Source organism: Pseudophryne corroboree, chromosome 9 (assembly GCF_028390025.1).
Source record: "Pseudophryne corroboree isolate aPseCor3 chromosome 9, aPseCor3.hap2, whole genome shotgun sequence".
Taxonomy (NCBI): Eukaryota; Metazoa; Chordata; class Amphibia; order Anura; family Myobatrachidae; genus Pseudophryne; species Pseudophryne corroboree.
The window spans coordinates 74,051,763-74,072,859 of NC_086452.1; the positions used below are offsets into that span (position 1 = coordinate 74,051,763).

A 21,097-nucleotide genomic window follows, 5' to 3' on the forward strand; every position below is an offset into this window, starting at 1 on the left:
CGATGATACATGCCCCTCAGACATTAATTCATACATACATGCTTTTTCTGTCCCACTAGGATAAACATTTCCCACCTACAAATCTTCCCCGTATATATATATATATATATATATATATATATTTGAACTCTTGTATATAATGTACATGTAATATTTTCAGTTTTATTATTAAGGTGTGGCAGTTATTGTTGACTGCCAAAGGGTGGACTGTCGAAGTCGATCGCTAGGCAACGACAGCCGTCTGACACTTCTGACTTGAACGCTGCGCTGCGATGAACGTCAGCGTGTGTTCATGTCAGAATGACCCCGACAGTACCACTAAGAAATATTTTCTACTTGCACCACTGGTACTATCGAGCAAATGACAATTCAGAAGGACATTCTGAACATCATCTCATTAATGCTATTAAGACTTTGGACTTGTGAGCGCCGATCAATACGTGGTATCCATTTGTATTTGTCTGTGTTTTACATGTATCACGTATAGACCTGCAGCTCCAGGTGTGTGCAGGACCACTCTTTCATATTTTTCTACTGATTCCCCAAAGTGTCTGCCTGATACCTAATCTTATCACTGCGGCATACACAGAAGGAATGTTACAATCCCAAACAAACCCCCTCCAAAAAAATAATTCAATAAATATGTTGTTTAAGAAATGTTCACGTAAATATGTTTAATATTACTGAACTTTTATAATGATTACACACAATAAAGATTAAAGTAAATGCTCCACTGTAAGACCCTTAAGAATATCTTGCTCAGTATATACAGTATATACCCTGCAGCTAGGGATGCCACCCATCTGGGATTCCTCTGGGAGTCTGGAAATCAGCAGCACTTTCTGGAGTTTGGATGCTTGCTAATGCCGGAAAAGAGGTGTCCAGGAATCCCATGGAACCAGTGATGTCACTGTCAGTGCGTCACCGGCCAGTTCTCTCTGCTGCTCCAGGCGCCCCTGCAGTCCACCTCCTTTCAGTATTCTGGACTCAGGTGGACTATAGCGTGAGGGATTGTAGGGAAGATTGTGTAGTGAATAGCCACAATCCCTGTCCAGGAATCTGGAAACAAAAAGGTGGTAACCCTACCTGCGGCTGTCACTTTACTTGCTGCTATCAATAATGATAATGTCAATGACTAATCACCCTCTACATATAGTGGAATAAAGAGGAGCGATATAAGTTTCTTTAATGAAATAAAGATTTATGATATATGTTTATCGTTATCTCTATCTATAGTTATAGATTCCCACTTCAAGGATCATGCATCCATTATCTGCAAAAGAGCAAGATAGGATCTTATTGCCTCTCCTGGCGACGGCCACTGAGGGTCTCGACTTCTTTCATGAGACGTAAGCATTGCTCATCCTGGTGGGGGAGCGCCACACACTGAACGGACAGTGGGAGACCCACCCCTCCTTCCACAGCCTGCAGAGAGTGATAGAAGAGCAGTTACACAGGGTAGCCAGTAGAGGGAGGAAGAGAGACATGTCACATAACCACTAAGCCTCCAGAAATGTGTAGCTACGTTTGTCTCTATTTACCCTTCGTGGACAGGACTCGGATGTGACATCAAGTGAGGGCGTAAGATCTCTTTCGCCCTTACAGCATGTTCATCTTTTCTCCGATCTCCGTTTGCTTTAGGGTATTTTTTATTATTGATGGTCCGATGTACCCTCGCGGCCTCGCTTCACTCGCCACGCTTTGGGCCCGGTGTCTCGCTCTGCTTTGCTCACCACTGGTTACTGTTCCAAAGAGTTGTTGGCATGGACCCAGTGCATTATGGGAAAGTCCCTCTCCACGAAGGGTAACTAGACGCTACCATTAGATACGTGTCCAGGTTTCTTACTCGTATACAGGGCAGGCCCGAGGTAAAATTTTTTGGTAAGCAAATATATATTTTGGCGCCCCCCCGGATTACTTATGGGAAAAGCCCAGTTGTAGTGACCCTTACACATTATGCCCACCTTAGTAGTGCCCCTTACACTATGCCCACATTTATACTGTCCTTTACACATTATTCCCACAGTTGTAGTGCTCCTTACACAATGCCCACAGTTTTAGTGCCCTTTACACTATGCCCACAGTTGCAGTGCACCTTACACTATGCCAAGTTTTATTGCCCCTTACATTATGCCCTCAGTTTTAGTCCCTCTCTGTCCTTCTCTGACCTCCCAGCCACAGCAGAAAGTGTCCGCACTACAGTAAAGTGAAGTAACTACAAATAAACTACAGCTCCCGGCAGCAAGGGCTGCTGGGAACTGTAATTTATTTGGAGTTTCTTCACTGTACTGTTGTGCGGTGCCGGACACATCCTGCTGTGCGCGTCAGACGTCTCCACTTATGGTGGGCAGGTACTACCCTGGGGGGCAGACACTGAAGCATGTTTCTGGCGCAGCTCAGTCGGGGCACCCTTCTCTATGAGGCGCCCTACTCAGCTGCATAGCCAGCATATGCCCTGCTCATATATAAACACATACCTGAAGATTGGACAGTGTATACAGTAATAAACAAAAATAAACCTCACCTATGTCATACAGACCACTATAATAATTACCTTCTTATACAGCTTGTCCCAGGGATCATTGCTGTAACCTCTGTAATGTTTCAGCTCTTCCTCGTCCTCCGCAGTGACAGAACCTACAGGAACAACTCCAGCCGGATAATTCAATAAATTGAACAGCAATGTGTAGGAGAGAGGAGCTGAGGGACAGAAGAGAGAATGGTGATTTATGAAAGCTTATGAGCATCGTCCTTTTACTGCTTTATCTGCCCATTAATATCCGATTTTGTTATGATCAGCGGCAGATTTTACCTATGGGCTCCAGGGCTGCAGCCCCCCAGTAAAATCTGCCTCCTCAGTGAGCCAGTTGCAGTCCGTGACTGCAGTGACTTCACTGTGACTGGCAGTGACTTCCTATTGGAAGTGCTCCGGGACTGCCAGACCCTGTGGTAAGCCATGCCCTGTCTCATCATAGAAACATAGAATTTGACAGCAGATAAAAACCACTTGGCCCATCTAGTCTGCACCTTTTTTTTTATTACCATATTTTTTATCTCAAACCGTATTTGATCCTCATCATCAGCCCTGGCCGGCTTCTATGGGCTGCTACCAATGCAGTCCATAGAAGCTGCAGTCTTGCGCACGGAGCCTGGAAGCTGGAGCTGCCGCTAGTTATATTACTGTGTTTACTGCTAATTGTAAAGCACTGTAGACTATGCTGATGCTATATTAATAATTGTTAATAGTAATCATTTAGGAAGGTTTGTGTGCTATGTATTTACGCTATAGGTCTGAGTAATATGCTGTATATCTTGTTTTGTCATTTTTGAACTGGCTTTGCCAGCGAACCTCAGAATAAAACATTCAAATTAGTATCATGTACCCATGTTCACCCTATGAGGAAACCCAGTGCAAAATGAGATCTTGTACTCAGCAGTGGCCATTTGTTAATGAGAAACACTCTGTACAGATGAGTCATCACACACATGGTGGTGGGGTGAGACACTTGGGGCGGGATGTATTAAGATACATTGCCGCCCCTCGCTGCTAATCGCAGTGATGTTGATCGCATATGTACTAACATATGCGGTCAATATCGCAATGCGGTGACGGAGGCCCCCCTCGATACCTGTGAGGTGGTCTGCGGAAGGGTCTCCGTCATCTCCCTCGTCTCTCCAGACTCCTCCAACACTGGGAAGCAGCAGCAGGCTGCCACCGGCGCCTCTTCCTCCCCCCTGCAGCCGGAAGGACCTCCGGCTGCGTTGCTAGGGGGCGGAGGAGATTACCTTCTGGGACCAGGGCTGCCTGGTGGAAGGTATGCCAGGGGGAGGGGGGTCGGTGTCTGCGGCGGTTGGCGATAAGAAGCCCATATGCTTCTATAGGGTATCGCCATCCAGAGATGGCGATACCCTGGACGGTGAAAACCCGGCGGTAGGGTCTTAGTACATTTGTAAATGCGGTAAAACCCACATCCCGCCCTTGGTGTGACTTCAGACTTTCCGTCACTGGTAATTATTCTTACTTTTTCCTGAATTTTATGTCTTATTTGCCACGTAGCCGCATACACAGTCTCTCAGTGTGCACTAGGCATACTAGATTACTACTTCTGTTGCAAAATATAGTATTATATAATGATATTGGGAATATAAGGCTGTATATTATCTCTCATAATAACTCTGCAATCCCAGCAGATAACAATCACAGTTTGTATAATAAATGATGCTACAGATAGTGACTGCGAGGGCCATAGCCAGATTAAGGGGGGGATACAGGGCATACTGCACCCCGGGCCCCCCTCTGTCAGAGGGCCCCCCGGCCAGAGCACACTGACATCAGTAGCTTTCCCTCTTATACAGCAGCAGAACCAGGCAGCCAGAATGTGAGCAGGACAGTATGCAGGGCAGGCAGTGACACAGTAGTATCAGGTTTCATGAAATATCGAAGGAGCTTCCCAACCAGAGGAGAGATATGAGGGTGGAGAGAACTGTAAGTGACACAGGATGGGATCCCTGTGTCACTTACCGCTCTATCCACACCTGGGTGTCTGAGTCCTGTGTAACTTGTTATCTAATGAGGGTCTAGAGACACACACACACACACAGTCCTCCTGAGTCCTGTCCCAGTGTGTAAGTAGTACAGAGGCTGCTGTTATTCTTGCATGTGACAAGATAAAGTATAGATTTTATTTTTCTATGTGTATTTTAAGGTTGTTCAAGTTGTCTTTGTTTCACTACAGGAAAACCTTATAAAATAGTTGTCTTTCAATTAGGTGAAGCTATAAACAGTACACAGGCATTGTTAAACTATTAGTTTAATGCTAATACACACCATTGGGCTAAATTTAATATACACAATCCACACCTCCCAACATGACCCATTCCAGGAGGGACAAAATGCTCTTTACCTGGACTTTCTCCTTAATGTACAGTATGATTACAATCAACTGTGTTTAAACACCTTTCTTATCAATTAAATAGTTCAACACTGGTGACTACAATCATATATTAAGAGGAACGTCCATGTAAAGAGCATTTTATCCCTCCTGGAATGGGTCATGTTGGGAGGTATGGCGAATCTTATAAACAGCCCCTCCCTTCCACTGGGAACCCCCTGTCTAAAGTGCCCCTGGCACCCCCAAGGCTTCATCCGGCCCTGACGAGGGCTTCAAGCCAAAACTCAAAGAAGCTTTAGCTAAATCATAAATGAAGGCCTTTGATACTTGTTTGTAGCTTGTGAAAGTTTTGTGTCTTTGTGTCGGGCATATTTATAAACATTACTAAAATAATGTAAAAAGGCTATTTTCACAGCCCTTTCAAATTATTTTAGTATCACCTAAATGTACTAAAGGGCAATTGGAGCAGAATTCGTAAAATTCTCCTCCAAGCCATTAATATTGCATTTTTTCTAGTAAACAGATCGCATTTCCCACACTTGTAATGGGAAATGCGATTTAGCTAAATGTACAAAGAAAAATAAATGTAAAAAAATACCAGAGGGATCCCTGTCACTGCCCAGGAACGCCAGCTACAAATCCAGGTCACCGCCCGTAAACATCCCTCAGCCTGTCCATCATCAATAAGCCCACCCTCAGACTCCCATTGGCTGGTTTCACAGGAGTCTGGGGGCGCGCTTATTGACAATAGGCTGAGCACTGTGTGCCTGTGTCTCAAGCGTTCTGCAGCTGCTGATCCCCAGGTAAGGTAGCCAGCACATATGTTCCATACAACTTGAAACGTATGTTTATATGTGCTGGCCGGATCCCCCATGCAGACTTTGGTCGGCGCTGTGGCCCAGGGGTGGCAACCGCTGCTGGTGGGGACCCTTACTAAACTTTTCTGTGGTGCCCGCAAATGCCTAGTTATCTTTGTAACACTATAAAAGGGTGTGGTATATGTGACCGCCGGTCAGCATATCGACGCCGGTATCCCGGCAGCGGAATGCCTGTGGGGGGAGGGCGAGCGCAACAAGTCCCTTGCAGGCTCGCTGCGCTCGCCACACTGCGGGCTCGGTGGCGACGGGTTCTATTCCCACTCTATGGGTGTCGTGGACACCCACGAGTTGGAATAGTCCCTGTCGGCATGCCGACCGTCAGGATTGTGAGCGGGCGGGATGTAGGGAGACTGCCAGTCACATAACTACAACCCCTATAAATAAATCAGGGAGTGAACACAGGGATTTACAGTAATACCAGTTAATCTCCCCGGATAGCCGATGTTGAAGGCCGGGCCCACCATGGGACATAGGATCACATCCAGATTCAGCTTTCTCCATTCAGTTAGGAATTCTGTCTGGTATTCCTGAAGGAAACAAGTCATCACAAGAGCTGGCAATCACATGGATGAAGGAGCAAAGAGATAGACACCTCATGCATAGTAATAACCAAGTGTAATATTTATACCTGTATTGGCTGTAAAAATATAGGATATAATAAACTGTTAGTTATATTGATGTTACATGTCATCAAGGAGGTTTGTGAGGTTGAGATGAGGTGACTTTTAATATCTGTTACAAATTACAGTTATGGGCCCTAAACACATACCGATCCGCCGTCGAGCTGCCCGACGGCAGATACGGCTGACGGGCGACCCGGCGGCGGGGGGGGAGTGAAGTCCACATTGGCCTGCATGCATAAGCGACGGGGCACCAACGATTAACGAGCATGGGGCCGCGCATCGTTAATCGTTGGTGCCTACACACAGAACGATATGAACGAGTTCTCTTTCATTTATGAACGAGAACGTTCATATCGTTCTGTTTTATCTGCCAGTGTGTAGGGCCCATCAGGGGGATTATTCCTAAATAGATATGTGCAAGGACCCCTGGGCTTTGGTTTTGGTTTTAATTCATCATTGTGTTTTGGGTTAAGTTTTGGCAAAACCACCCTCAAGTGTTTTGGTTCGGTTTTGGATTTTGGTTTAAAATTTATTTAAAAAATAATAATAATCATTGATAAAAGTCAATAAAAATCAATTAAAACAGCTAAAATCATGTAATTTTTTCAATCCAAAACCCGAAAATTCGGATTTAAAATCCGAACCGCTGTAAGATTAGAACTGGGACTCGGTTCGAATCTTAGGGGGTCATTCCGAGTTGATCGTAGCTGTGCTAAATTTAGCACAGCTACGATCATGAACTCAGACATGCGGGTGACGCCCAGCACAGATCTAGTCCGCCCCGCATGTCAGTGCCGGCCCCCTCCGAAGAAGTGCAAAGGCATCGCATAGCGGCGATGCCTTTGCACTTCAAGAGTAGCTCCCGACCAGCGCAGCTTTAGCGTACTGGCCGGGAGCTACTCTTCGCTCCCCGGCCTGCAGTGGCTGCGTGTGACTTCACGCAGCCGCTGCGAGCCACTGCCCGCACGGTCCGGCCACGCCTGCGTTGACCGGACTGCACCCACGAAACGGCGGCCAAACGCCGCCGTTTCACCCCCTCCCACCCGTCGACCGCCTCTGCCTGTCAATCAGGCAGAAGCGATCGTAGCGCAGCGACGGGCGGCCATGCGCCGGCGCACTGCGGCGCCAGCATATGCGCAGTTCTGACCCGATCGCTATGCTGCAAAAAACTGCAGCGTGCCATCGGGTCAGAATGACCCCCCCATATCTCCACAGGTGATCCGGACCAGGTTTTTGTTCGATTTGGATCCACAGAAATCAGGTGGATTCAAATTTCTGGAGAACTGAACCGCACATATCTACTGATAATCCTAAACATCCCACTGACGACTTAATACCTCACTGATTTAACAGATATTATTGTAGATTATACATATGGTAACAACACTAGTGTATTATATTATTACTAACTAGGGTCACACAGTGATTATTAGTAGCTATAGACAGATCTGAGAGAACATCAATTACAGGTGTCTAATGAGTGACTGAAATCATGAATTGAGAATTACATAAATTATATATATACACACATGCCATATATACCATCTATATATCCTATATACGCCATGTATACTACCTGCATAGCTATCTGATCCTTCCAGAGAAGCTTCACGGATCTAGACAGGGAGGTGAGAGATCAGTACGGACAAAGGGCCTAATTCAGATGTGGTTGCAAAGTGGCTACTGTACGTAAATCGGTTGATGATTTCGTACTGTGCGTGCGTCTGAGTCACAGTGGGTACACAGAGCGAGTGAATTGCATTTGCAGTCACACTGAGGAATCAGTTGCAAAGTGAGTGACAGGAAGACAGTGTTTGAGGGTGGTGACAGGGAGTGGTTGGGTAACGCAGGCGTGTCATGGCTGCTCAGATGGCATTTTCTGGGTGTGTAAATTAGTAGTTGCAATCTTACTTACTACTGGAAAGCCCCCTGCATCCCTGGAGAGCAGCTCAGCCTGTGCGCATTCAAAGGCACTCATACCTTGCGACATGACACGATTTGCATCAATGGTACCGATGTATCAGCAATTGTACGCCGCTGGATGCAAATGATGCAACAGCAGTAGGCGTTACTATGTTCAGGTTAGCTTCTGCTCATAGAAGCATATAATCGCAATTTTGTATGACAAACGATAGCAACAACCATCACTACAACAACCACATATGAATTAGGCCCAACAAGAGCAAAACACGGACAAATACATTTTATTTTATTGGTTTTACACAAGCAGGAAAACAGCAGTAAACAGATAATTATAGAGAAACACACACAGAAACAGTATGTTGTAATTTATGTGATCATAGCAATGTAACCATACCTCCCAACTGTTCAGATTCCAGCGGGCCAGTCCAGTTTTTCTGGGACTGTCCCACCCACGGGCCGCAGCGGATGGGAGGTTGGGCGGGGGACACTGTGACACCACTGATTTGCAAATGCAGTGCAGCGGTGAGTGGATGACATGCGCATGTGCACGTCACCCACGCCACTTTGTGCCAGCTCTGGGAGAGAATGGGGACTGTCCAACAGCTCCCAGAGTGCTGGGCCAACCCCCAGCATGATGAAAACGAGTGCGTGGATCTCTGGCGCAGCATTCCGCTCATGGCCACACACCCCTACTTTCACATCTGTTTCCTGGTGTGCCGTAGGAACATAGTAACATGGAAACAGAAGGGAACCTACAGATCCACATAGTCTGCCCTTCATGTGTTTACTTTCATATTTTTCTGGGGCCGCTACGTGTCGTTGCGGGGGCATCAACCTGGCGTTATGGGGGAAGTGCCATCGGAAACAAGGGCGGGTACAGGTCGGCTACGTGACATCCCACTGCGACTGGAACCATGGCGATGGGCTGACTGCTGATTGCAATTGTATTGTGATTGCGTCGCTGTCCACCATTAGCATGCTGGGGGGCAATGCCCTGTGCTAGGCGGCCCCCAGCATGTGAGATATAGCAGCTGCAGTTTTGCTATTTTAGCAAAACTGCAACTGATGCTGAATAAAGTCCAAAATCCATATATGTGTCCCAAGCTTTCTCCAATCATTTTACAGTATGAGCCCTGAGAGACAATTCATGGATTTATCACCAGCACAGTATCAAAAGTTCTCCTTTATATTTCCTTCATTTGCACAGTGTCTGCTTGTTCATTTATTTAAATACTGTTCTGCCTTCCTGATCCCTATTAAAGTATTTCATACCCTCCAACTGTACCTTTTTGGCTGGTACAGTACCATTTTTTTATGGTCTGTACCGGCCAAAAAGGGCTTTGTACCGATTTGTGACTCACCAAATTTCCATTGAAAGTAAAGGAAAGGGGGACGTGGTCAAGCCCCCTTTACCTGTGGCCACGCCCCTTTTCCTAATTTGTACCGGGTTTTGAGTATAAAATGTTGAAGAGTATGTTATTTCTTATCCATCATACCTCCACTGTCCCTTCTTCTCCCGTACTGTCAGTTTCCCTTTATTCTAGAATTCCTTATTTACCATCTTTATCCCTTCTCTGTTCTGTTGTCAGTGGGGGTCATTCCGAGCTGATCGCTAGCTGCATTTGTTCACAGCGCAGCAATCAGGCTGAAACACGGCAGTTCTGCGCATGCATATGCGGCGCAATGCGCACGCGCGACGTACGGACACAACGAGCGATGTCGTTTTGCACATGGTCTAGCAATGCATTTCAGTCGCACTGCTTGCTGCAGAGTGATTGACATAAAGTCGGCGTTTCTGGGTGGCAACTGACTGTTTTCAGGGAGTGTGCGGAAAAACGCAGGCGTGCCAGGAAAAACGCAGGCGTGGCTGGGCGAACGCTGGGCGGGTTTGTGATGTCAAATCCGGAACTGAATAGTCTGAAGTGATCGCAAGCGCTGAGTAGGTTTTAAGCTACTCTGAAACTACACAAAAAAAATTTGTAGCCGTTCTGCGATACAACCATTCGCACTTCTGCTAAGCTAAAATACACTCCCAGTGGGCGGTGGCATAGCGTTTGCATGGTTGCTAAAAACTGCTAGCGAGCGATCAACTCGGAATGACCCCCAGTGTCCCATTGTTTTAGAAATCCTCATTTATTAATGCTGCCTTCCTGATTCCTATTATTACTTAGCAAATCTTAATTTCCAGGGAGTTCAGAAAGTTCCTCCACAGTGACTGTGTGCTAAGTGAGCTCCCTGCAGAGAATGTGTGCTAAGTACTAAGATAACATATGATTGTTTTTAAATACTTTATTTACATGAAATAACAGAGAATCTGTTATGTACTTATCTACATTAATTGTAGAAAGTGTTGTCCCCCTTTGGTGTGTATATATATATATATATATATATATATATACTGCCTTCCTGATCCCTATAATTACTAACATATCTATCACATCCCACCCTTCCCTACTTTCATCTAGTGTCCCAGTGGCCCCTTGTTACTTATAAAAATTTTCTACTTCAGAATGCAGAGTGTAAAGTGCGATTTGTTCTTACGATTTTGACTATATAGCTATCGTAAGAACAGTTAGTGTAAATTGCACCACGCCGTTCTAACGCCGTTGGCACGCCCCCTCCCTGGATAGTTGTTGGTGCAGCGATCCAGCCTGAATTAGCCCCATTGGCCATAAGCCGAAATCCCACCGTGTGTACGCACCATTAGAGGGTAGAGGTCGGGGAGAGGGGACACATCTGGAATAATAACCTAGGGCTATAAATTTACATTGTACATAAAATATCCTCTGTAAGAGCATGTAGGGTCTTACCTTGCACCGAGGCTGGAATATATAGCACTGGAAATCCGAGGATACTGTAAAATGTTTAAAATAAGATTATTTATTTACAGGGAAAATATTTCAATTCATCATCACTATAAGCTATCAAACATCTATCGTCAAACCACATTGCACAGTGAGTTCTAAGTACAGACAGCACATGAAACACCTTGAATGCTGAAGTTTTATACCAGGGACCATGTATTTAACCAATGATGACCACGTATTTAACCAACTGTGGCCATATATACAATATACAGTATATGTACATTATAGAAGCAAAACCAACCATGTCTGTAGTACTATACTGCTGCTCCCAACAGATGTACAGTATACACCAAGAGCACTGTTCAGTCTATAAGCACATTGGTGTGTGTCTGTTGTTTAGTGAATGCTGGCCAATATCAGAAGTCTTCACAGATTTATTTGGTGTAGAAACACCACTAATCAGTCATGGCCATGTATCTAATCAGCCATAACCATGTATCTAACCAGTCGTGGCCATGTATCTACCCAGCCATGGACATGTATCTAACCAGCCGTGGCCATGTATCTAACCAGCCGTGGCCATGTACCTAACCAGCCGTGCCCATGTACCTAACCAGCCATGGCCATGTATCTAACCAGCCATGGCCATGTATCTAACCAGCCATGGCCATGTATCTAACCAGCCATGGTCATGTATCTAACCAGCCATGGTCATGTATCTAACCAGCCATGGTCATGTATCTAACCAGCCATGGCTATGTGCCTAACCACCTGTAGCCATGTATCTAACCAGGTTTAGGTCTATCTGGCTGAGATCATGGGCAATATGTGCAGGCTATTTGGGAGGTTCTGCGAGTCTGTCATTATGTTTAAAGCGACAGTACTTCACATGGCAAAACCTGGGGGTATATTTACTAATATTCGTGTTTTAGCCGTTTTTAAGGGTGTTTGATTTCGAATGGTATCGGGTGCATTTTACTGCAACTTTTTGAATCCTGATACTGTCATTTACTAAGCTGCCAAGTTTTCCACATTCGTTTTTTCCGATGTCGATGTGATTCGTAATGTCAGGCAGTGTTTTACGGGAGTGATGAGTAAAACACTGCCTGACAAAACACAAGGAATCCCGGCCGGATCTGTGAGATCCGTGCAGGGCTTCATTGTGTACCTTAAAAACAGTGTTTAAAGAGTTAAAAAACAGAAAAAAAATTGCGTGGGGTCCCCCCTCCTAAGCACAACCAGCCTCGGGTTCTTTGAGCTGGTCCTGGTTGTAAAAATATGGGGGAAAATTTGACAGGGGATCCCCCATATTTAAACAACCAGCACTGGGGTCTGCGCCTGGTCCTGGTGCCAAAAATACGGGGGACAAAAAGCGCAGGGGTCCCCCGTATTTTTAACACCAGCACCGGGCTCCACTAGTCAGAGAGATAATGCCACAGCCGGGGGACACTTTTATATAGGTCCCTGCGGCCCTGGCATTAAAACACCAACTAGTCACCCCTGGCCGGGGTACCCTGGAGGAGTGGGGACCCCTTAAATCAAGGGGTCCCCCCTCCAGCCACCCAAGGGCCAGGGGTGAAGCCCGAGGCTGTCCCCCCCCATCCAAGGGCGGCGGATGGGGGGCTGATAGCCAAGTGTAAAAATAAGAAAATTGTTTTTTGTAGCAGTACTACAAGTCCCAGCAAGCCTCCCTCGCAAGCTGGTACTTTGAGAACCACAAGTACCAGCATGCGGGGGGGAAACGGGCCCGCTGGTACCTGTAGTACTACTACACAAAAAATACCCAACAAAAAACAGAACACACACACCGTGACAGTAAAACTTTATTACATACATGCACACCTACATACACACATACTTACCTATGTTCACACGAGGCTCGGTCCACTTCTCCATGTAGAATCCACGGGGTACCTGTGAATTAAATTATACTCACACAATCCAGGGTAGCTCTGTCCTCTTTGTAATCCACGTACTTGGCAAAAAAAAAAAACGGAAAACCCGAACCACGCACTGAAAGGGGCCCCATGTTTACACATGGGACCCCTTTCCCCGACTGGCGGGACCCCCCGTGACTCCTGTCAAAGAGGGTCCCTTCAGCCAATCAGGGAGCGCCACGTCGTGGCACTCTCCTGATTGGCTGTGCGCTCCTGAGCTGTCAGTCAGGCTGCGCACTGAAGATACAATGTAGCGCATAGGCGCTCCATTGTATCCAATGGTGGGAACTTTGCGGTCAGCGGTTGACCGCGAGTAACCTCAACTGCTGACCGCAAAGTTCCCACCATTGGATACAATGTAGCGCCTATGCGCTACATTGTATCTTCAGTGCGCAGCCTGACTGTCAGCTCAGGAGCGCACAGCCAATCAGGAGAGTGCCATGACGTGGCGCTCCCTGATTGGCTGAAGGGACCCTCTTTGACAGGAGTCACGGGGGGTCACGCCAGTCGGGGAAAGGGGTCCCATGTGTAAACATGGGACCCCTTTCAGTGCGTGGATCGGGTTTTTCGTTGTTTTTTTTTGCCAAGTACGTGGATTACAAACAGGACACAAGCTACACTGGATTATGTGAGTATAATTTTATTCACAGGTACCCCGTGGATTCTACATGGAGAAGTGGAGCGAGCCTCGTGTGAACATAGGTAAGTATGTGTGTATACAAAGAAGGGGTAGGGGACTGCGCTTATTCCTACTTCACTCGACAAGTTCCAGCTGCTCTGGAGAACAAAAAGAGGATTCCACTATCCTCTTCGTTATTAGAACAACAAAAGGGAAGAATGTCTCCCAGCGCTTGGTTATATCGAGTGAACTCTATACAAACAGAATCATCAATAATCACACAATTCAAAGGAATAAAAATAAATTTTCTTTTATTAAAGATAAGCTATGGGGATTTCCATAAAAAGTGTCTTTTACTTTAGTCTAGAATATTAAAAATTATACAGTGACTCCTAATACCGGTATACTAAAAAAATAATAAGACAACAGGACAAACAACATAAATAACATGTACGATTATTCCAAGATAAACCTCACTTAAGACTCACTTTTCAGTGAGGTTTATCTTGGAATAATCTACATACTTTGGGACTTAAGACTCACCCATGAGTGATTAGTGGATAAATCGCTAAAAGACAGCGTACCGCTATCGTACATGTTATTTATGTTGTTTGTCCTGTTGTCTTATTATTTTTTTAGTATACCGGTATTAGGAGTCACTGTATAATTTTTAATATTCTAGACTAAAGTAAAAGACACTTTTTATGGAAATCCCCATAGCTTATCTTTAATAAAAGAAAATTTATTTTTATTCCTTTGAATTGTGTGATTATTGATGATTCTGTTTGTATAGAGTTCACTCGATATAACCAAGCGCTGGGAGACATTCTTCCCTTTTGTTGTTCTAAGTATGTGTGTATGTAGGTGTGCATGTATGTAATAAAGTTTTACTGTCACGGTGTGTGTGTTCTGTTTTTTGTTGGGTATTTTTTTTGCAGTAGTACTACAGGTACCAGCGGGCCCGTTTTTCCACTGCATGCTGGTACTTGTGGTTCTCCAAGTACCAGCTTGCGGGGGAGGCTTGCTGGGACTTGTAGTACTGCTACAAAAAAAACAATATTCTTATTTTTACACTTGGCTATCAGCCCCCCATCCGCCGCCCTTGGATGGGGGGACAGCCTCGGGCTTCACCCCTGGCCCTTGGGTGGCTGGAGGGGGGACCCCTTGATTTAAGGGGTCCCCACTCCTCCAGGGTACCCCGGCCAGGGGTGACTAGTTAGTGATTTAATGCCAGGGCTGCAGGGACCTATATAAAAGTGTCCCCCGGCTGTGGCATTATCTCTCTGACTAGTGGAGCCCGGTGCTGGATCAAAAAATACGGGGGACCCTACGCTTTTTGTCCCCCGTATTTTTTGCACCAGGACCAGAGCCCGGTGCTGGTTGTTCAAATATGGGGGAACCCCTGTCAATTTTCCCCCCATATTTTTTCAACCAGGACCGGCTCAAAGAGCCCGAGGCTGGTTTGGCTTAGGAGGGGGGACCCCACGCAATTTTTTTTTCAAGTTTTTGCAGTAAAAAGACCCTTTCCCATAGATAACCATGTACAGATCTCACTGATCCGTGCATGATTATCCAAAACTCGCTTGGAAAAAGCAGGTCTATTTTTTTGCTGCTTTTTTTAACGAATCACAAAAAAATACACCCGCACTTGAGCACTCAGAGACTAACTCCCAAATACGAATGAATAGTGAATACCCGTGTTGTATGAAATAACAGCCGCGTTTGACCGATGGTCTATTCATTCGTATTTCTGGACTTTGCCGTTCAAACCATTACGAATGGCCCAAACACTGCCGAGATTTGTGCTTAGTGAATTCCCGTGTTGGGACTTAGAAAAAAAAACACAAATCAGGCAAACTCGGATTATTAGTAAATATTGGCCCTGGCCGGGTTTGCCTTGAAAATGATTGCTGCTTTAAAAATATGGGGATACTTCACGAACAGCCTGCACATCGCAGGCTATTACATATTTCCCCATGTATTTAACAAACCATGACCTTTTTTCTTTTCTTTTTTTTTCAGGCAAGTTTTATTAAGATACAGAGGATATAAGGAAAGAAGGAGAAGGGCAATGAGGAGGGAGGAAGAGTAGATAAACAATACAGGACACAGAGCAAGCGTAAGTGTATCAAATAGATAACACTAGCAAAAAATGCAAGATATTTTAAGAAATGACACTATCTATGATATCCATATGTAAACGCAAATCTGCAAGAAATACCATAACAAAGGTAGCGTAGAACATAGAACCGAATGTATAATGAGAAGAATTAGCTTATGAGAGAAAAGGAGGAAGAATGTGGGGATGTTAGTATAGGGAGCAGGGACGCATTAAGGCCCCCATCTCTCTAGACGGCAGCTCAGTAGACTCTGAGCACTAGGCCACTAGGAGACCCTGTTGCATAGTTGCCTACCCTCCCTCATCCTGCAGGAGACTCCCTGAAATAGTAGCAATCTCCCTGACTCCCTGAATAGACCTGCAATTTCCCTGATTTCACCTTCCCACATTATGCAGCTGTTACCTTCTTGGGAAAACAAAAGAAATCAGAGATATATACGTTATGGTAAGAACTTACCGTTGATAACGGTATTTCTCCTAAGTCCACAGGATCTACAGGATAACAATGGGATATGATGAAGCGACAGCGGATTGGCAAAAATCGATCAAAGCTTTCCAGCCTCCCAGCATGCAATGGGCCCGTCCAAATATACCCGCCTCCTTGCTCTGGCAAATCAGTTGTATTCCAAACACAAGGCAGGAGCATCATGTAGAGCCCTGAAAATAGGATTTTGGTACTTACCAGGTAAATCCTTTTCTTTGAATCCATAGGGGGCACTGGAGTACTCTTGGGATATGGACGGCTTCCGCAGGAACAGGGCACTGAATATTTAAATTTAGAACTCTCCTCCCCTCCATATCCCAGAGTACCTCAGTGTTTTTTACTGAGCCGAACAGGAGCTATAGAGAGGTTGACCATGGAGAATTACATATAACATAACGGACAACAATAAAGTTGACACATAACGTTACTGACAACTAAACAGTTGGCACCATAACCGATAGAACTTGAAACTTTGAACCAGTCGGTGAGAATGTGTTACCATAAGATCCCCTGAACTTACCACAAACCAGGTAAAAACTGCTCTGGGTGGGTGTCCAGTGCCCCCTATGGATTCAAAGAAAAGGATTTACCTGGTAAGTTCCAAAATCCTATTTTCTTTTTCATCCACTAGGAGTCACTGGAGTACTCTTGGGACGTACCAAAGCTTTTCCTGTGGGCGGGAGAGCTGTTTGGCACCTGTAACACTAGGCGGCCAAAGCTAGATGCTGATGCCGCAAACGTATCAAACTTGTAAAAGCGCACAAACGTGTGCACTGATGACCATGTAGCCGCACGGCAAAGCTGCGTCGTAAAAGCCCCACGACCAGCTGCCCATGAAGTTCCCACAGAACGTGTGGAATGAGCTGTTATTGATGTAGGCAGCTGTAACCTAGCATGAAGGTAAGGTCTGGATAAGGTATGCTTAGAAGCTGGCCAACCCATCTTGGCAGCATCATGGAGAACAAACAACGTATCCGTCTTACGAACTGTAGACGTTCGGGATACATAAACGCGTAATGCGCGTACCACATCCAAAGTTCCAGAATGTCCTGTTAACACAGGAACTACTATTGGTTGATTGATGTGAAAAGATGACACTACCTTTGGCAAGAAAGCGGGATTCATCAGAAGTTCCGCTCTGTCATCATGAAACACCAAATACGGTGGTTTGCATGACAAGGCACCCAAATCTGAAACACGCCTTGCCGAAGCTAAGGCTAGTAGAAAAATTGTTTTCCAAGTGAGAAACTTAATATCCACTTGCTGTAAGGGTTCAAAATATGAAGACTGTAAGAAATCTAAAACCAGATTCAAGTCCCATGGCGCTGTAGGTGGAATGAATGGCGGCTGTACTCTGAGGACACCTTGCAGAAAGGTGTGTACAGATGGCAATAGAGCCAATCGCCTTTGAAAATAAATTGACAAAGCAGATACCTGCACCTTTAGTGTAGATAAACGCAGTCCTCCATCTAACCCCGTCTGTAGAAATAACAAAAGACGGGATAACTTGAAAGATGATGTCGGAAACTTCCGAGCTTCACACCAACCTATATAGGCACGCCAAATTCTGTAATAATGAGCTGCCGTAACTGGCTTCCTAGCACGTAACATGGTTGGTATAACCGATTCTGGAATGCCCTCTCTTCTCAAGAGGGCGGTCTCAACAGCCACCCAGTCAAATGCAGCCACGGTAAATCGGTGTAAAGGAACGGACCCTGTTGTAACAGGTCCGGACGAAGTGGGAGCGGCCAAGGATCGTCTGCGAGTAGTCCGCGGAGATCCGAGAACCAAGCTCTCCGAGGCCAATGAGGCACCACCGTTTTAGCAACAGAGGGAGCAGCGGAAACGGTGGAAACAGATACACGAGGCTGTACAGCCACGCGATTGTGAGAGCATCCACCGCCACTGCCTTTGGATCTCGCGTTCTGGACACATACTGGGGCGTTTGGTGATTGTGGCGAGATGCCATCAGGTCCATTTGAGGGTAACCCCACCTCTGGACCAACATGTGAAACACTTCTGGATTTAATGCCCATTCTCCTGGATGAAAATCCAGACGGTTGAGATAATCCGCCTCCCAGTTGTCCACTCCCGGAATGAACACTGCCGACAATATCACTTGGTGATGCTCGGCCCAATTGAGGATTCGAGCTACTTCCCGCATTGCCATGTGGCTTCTCGTTCCTCCTTGTTTGTTGAGGTACGCGACCGCCGTCGCGTTGTCTGACTGCACCTGGACAGTCTGAGACCGAAGCATGTGCACTGCTTGTCGTAGTGCATTGTAAATTGGCCGGAGTTCCAGGACATTTATAGACAGCAATCTTTCGTGATCCGCCCAGAGACCCTGGAGCTGACAATTTTGAACTACAGCTCCCCAACCTATGAGACTCGCATCCGTCGTTAGAATTATCCAATTCCAGGCGCTGAACCGTTTCCTTGCGGTTAGATTGTGTACTTTGAGCCACCAGAGTAGAGATACCCTGGCCCGTGGCGACAACCTCACCCTGTGGTGAATCTGCAGATGCGAGCCCGACCACTGTGCGAGCACATCCAGTTGAAAAGGACGTGAGTGAAATCTTCCGAACTGAAGCGCTTCGAAAGCCGCCACCATTGTGCCTAAGAGGCGAATGCACAAATGTACCGAGACTGTGCGTGGCTTGAGCACTAATTGTACCAGATGACGAATAATCTGTACTTTCTGTTCTGGTAAGTAAATTCTTTGATTTACCGTATCGAGAATCATACCTAGGAATTGAAGTCGTTGAGACGGAATTAGATGTGATTTCTTGAAGTTGACATTCCAACCGTGCTGAACTAGTACAATGGGGGTAATTCCAAGTTGATCGCAGCAGTTGGGCAAAACCATGTGCACTGCAGGAAAGGCAGATTTAACATGTGCAGAGAGAGTTAGATTTGGGTGTGGTGTGTTCAATCTGCAATCTAATTTGCAGTGTAAAAATACAGCAGCCAGTATTTACCCTGCACAGAAATAAAATAACCCACCCAAATCTAACTCTTTTTGCACATGTTATATCTGCCTCCCCTGCCAGTGCACATGGTTTTGCCCAACTGCTAAAAAATTTCCTGCTGCGATCAACTTGGAATTACCCCTATTGTACGTTAGCAACGCATGTTGGAGGAGCATCTGTTGAGACGGAGCTTTGATGAGCAGATCGTCCAAGTACGGAACTATTATCACTCCCATGTATCTGAGATGAGCTATCATCACAGACATCACTTTGGTGAACACCCGAGGCGCTAATGAGAGGCCAAACGGTAGAGCCTGAAACTGGTAATGGTTCTGCCGTATTGCAAAACGCAAGAACCTCTGATGAGGTGGCCAAATCGGAATGTGTAAATACGCATCCTTGAGATCCAGCGCAATCATGAATTCCTGTGGCTCTAAACCTGCAACTACTGACCTCAGAGATTCCATCTTGAATCTGCAGTACGTGACGTATTGATTGAGGCCCTTTAAGTTCAATATTGGCCTGACCGATCCATCCGGCTTTGGTACCACAAACAGACTGGAATAATAACCCTGACCTTGTTGGTGTACAGGAATCGGAATTAAAACTGCTGAATCCAGCAGAGACTGAATGGCAATTTGCAGAACCGCCCTCTTGTCGTCCGACAGAGGCAGTCCTGTCTTGAAAAACTGCAGTGGCGGGAGACAGTCGAACTCTATTTTCTAACCTTTTAACACTAAATTGCGGATCCACCCATCTGTGGACGTCTGGAACCACACCAAATGGAACCTGAAGGCGTGCTCCCACAATTGGAGATCCGAGATGGGCTGGGAGCCCGTCATGCCACTGGTTTGTCGGTGACCTTAGCGTCCTGACGACTGGTGTTGGTTTGTTGGAAACCACGTCCTCGACCTCGTCTACCAGGAGTGGCTGTTCCTCTACCACGGCCTCGAAAGGGCTGAGGTCTAAAGGATTTGAACGCCGGGCCAGAATATTTCCGTCTAGGTACCGTTGGAGGCAATGGTAAGAAAACAGACTTTCCTCCCGTGGCCTCAAAAATCCATTTGTCCAATTTAGGACCAAACAACTTCTCGCCACCGTAAGGTAACGCCTCTATACCTCTTTTGACCTCTGCCTCCGCTTGCCAAGAACGCAGCCAGAGTGCTCTTCGTACTATAACTAGCGACGATGAAATGCGAGAATTGAGCTGAGCTGACGGACGTCAGTAGAAGCTGTACATAGATACTCAGCCGCTTCACAGATTTGATCAGCAAGTAGTATAAGGTGATCGTCATGTAGGGCAGACTTGAGTTCTGTTATCCATACCATTAGCGCCTTAGTTACCCAAATGCCAACCAACCCAGGTCTAAGCAACACTCCTGCTGCTATATACATGGACTTTAGCATAGCTTCTATTTTACGGTCTGAAGGGTCTTTAAGCGTAGTAGCAGTTGGTACTGGTATGGTTAATTTCTTTGTAAGTTTTGACACAGACGAATCCACCATTGGCGGATTCTCCCATGTACATGTCACAGACTCTGGAAATGGGTAACTAGACTTAAATCTGCGAGGTATAGAAAACCGTTTATCTGTATTCTTTTGTGTTTCTACTAACATCTTATTAAGAGATTCCGAAACAGGAAAACACATTGGAGATCTCTTACGTTTAGTAAAGACGACTTCATCATTTGTCAGAGGCTCCTTAGTTTCTGTAAACTTCAGAGACTGACGCACTGCCCTGATGAGATTATCAATGCCTGGGCTGTCAAAATCTTCACTATCTGACTGCTGGTCCATTTCGCCCTCCTCACCCTCATCTTGTGCAGTGAGGTCTGGCATAGAATCG

General features: G+C 45.9%; 1 protein-coding gene across 3 annotated transcripts in view; it reads right to left on the reverse strand.

Annotated features, from left to right (window-relative positions):
- Positions 1–645: 645 nt before the first annotated feature.
- LOC134957542 (fatty-acid amide hydrolase 1-like) overlaps positions 646–21,097 on the reverse strand; it is a 175,313-nt gene continuing 154,861 nt past the window's right edge. For all 3 annotated transcript variants that reach the window (XM_063939519.1, XM_063939518.1, XM_063939520.1), the window contains 5 exons: positions 11,127–11,170; positions 7,970–8,009; positions 6,189–6,297; positions 2,555–2,700; positions 646–1,425 (listed from right to left, as the gene is read on the reverse strand). In XM_063939519.1, coding sequence (XP_063795589.1) covers positions 1,297–1,425; positions 2,555–2,700; positions 6,189–6,297; positions 7,970–8,009; positions 11,127–11,170 — 468 coding nt within the window. In that variant the 3' untranslated portion in view covers positions 646–1,296. The remainder of the gene's footprint in view (positions 1,426–2,554; positions 2,701–6,188; positions 6,298–7,969; positions 8,010–11,126; positions 11,171–21,097) is intronic.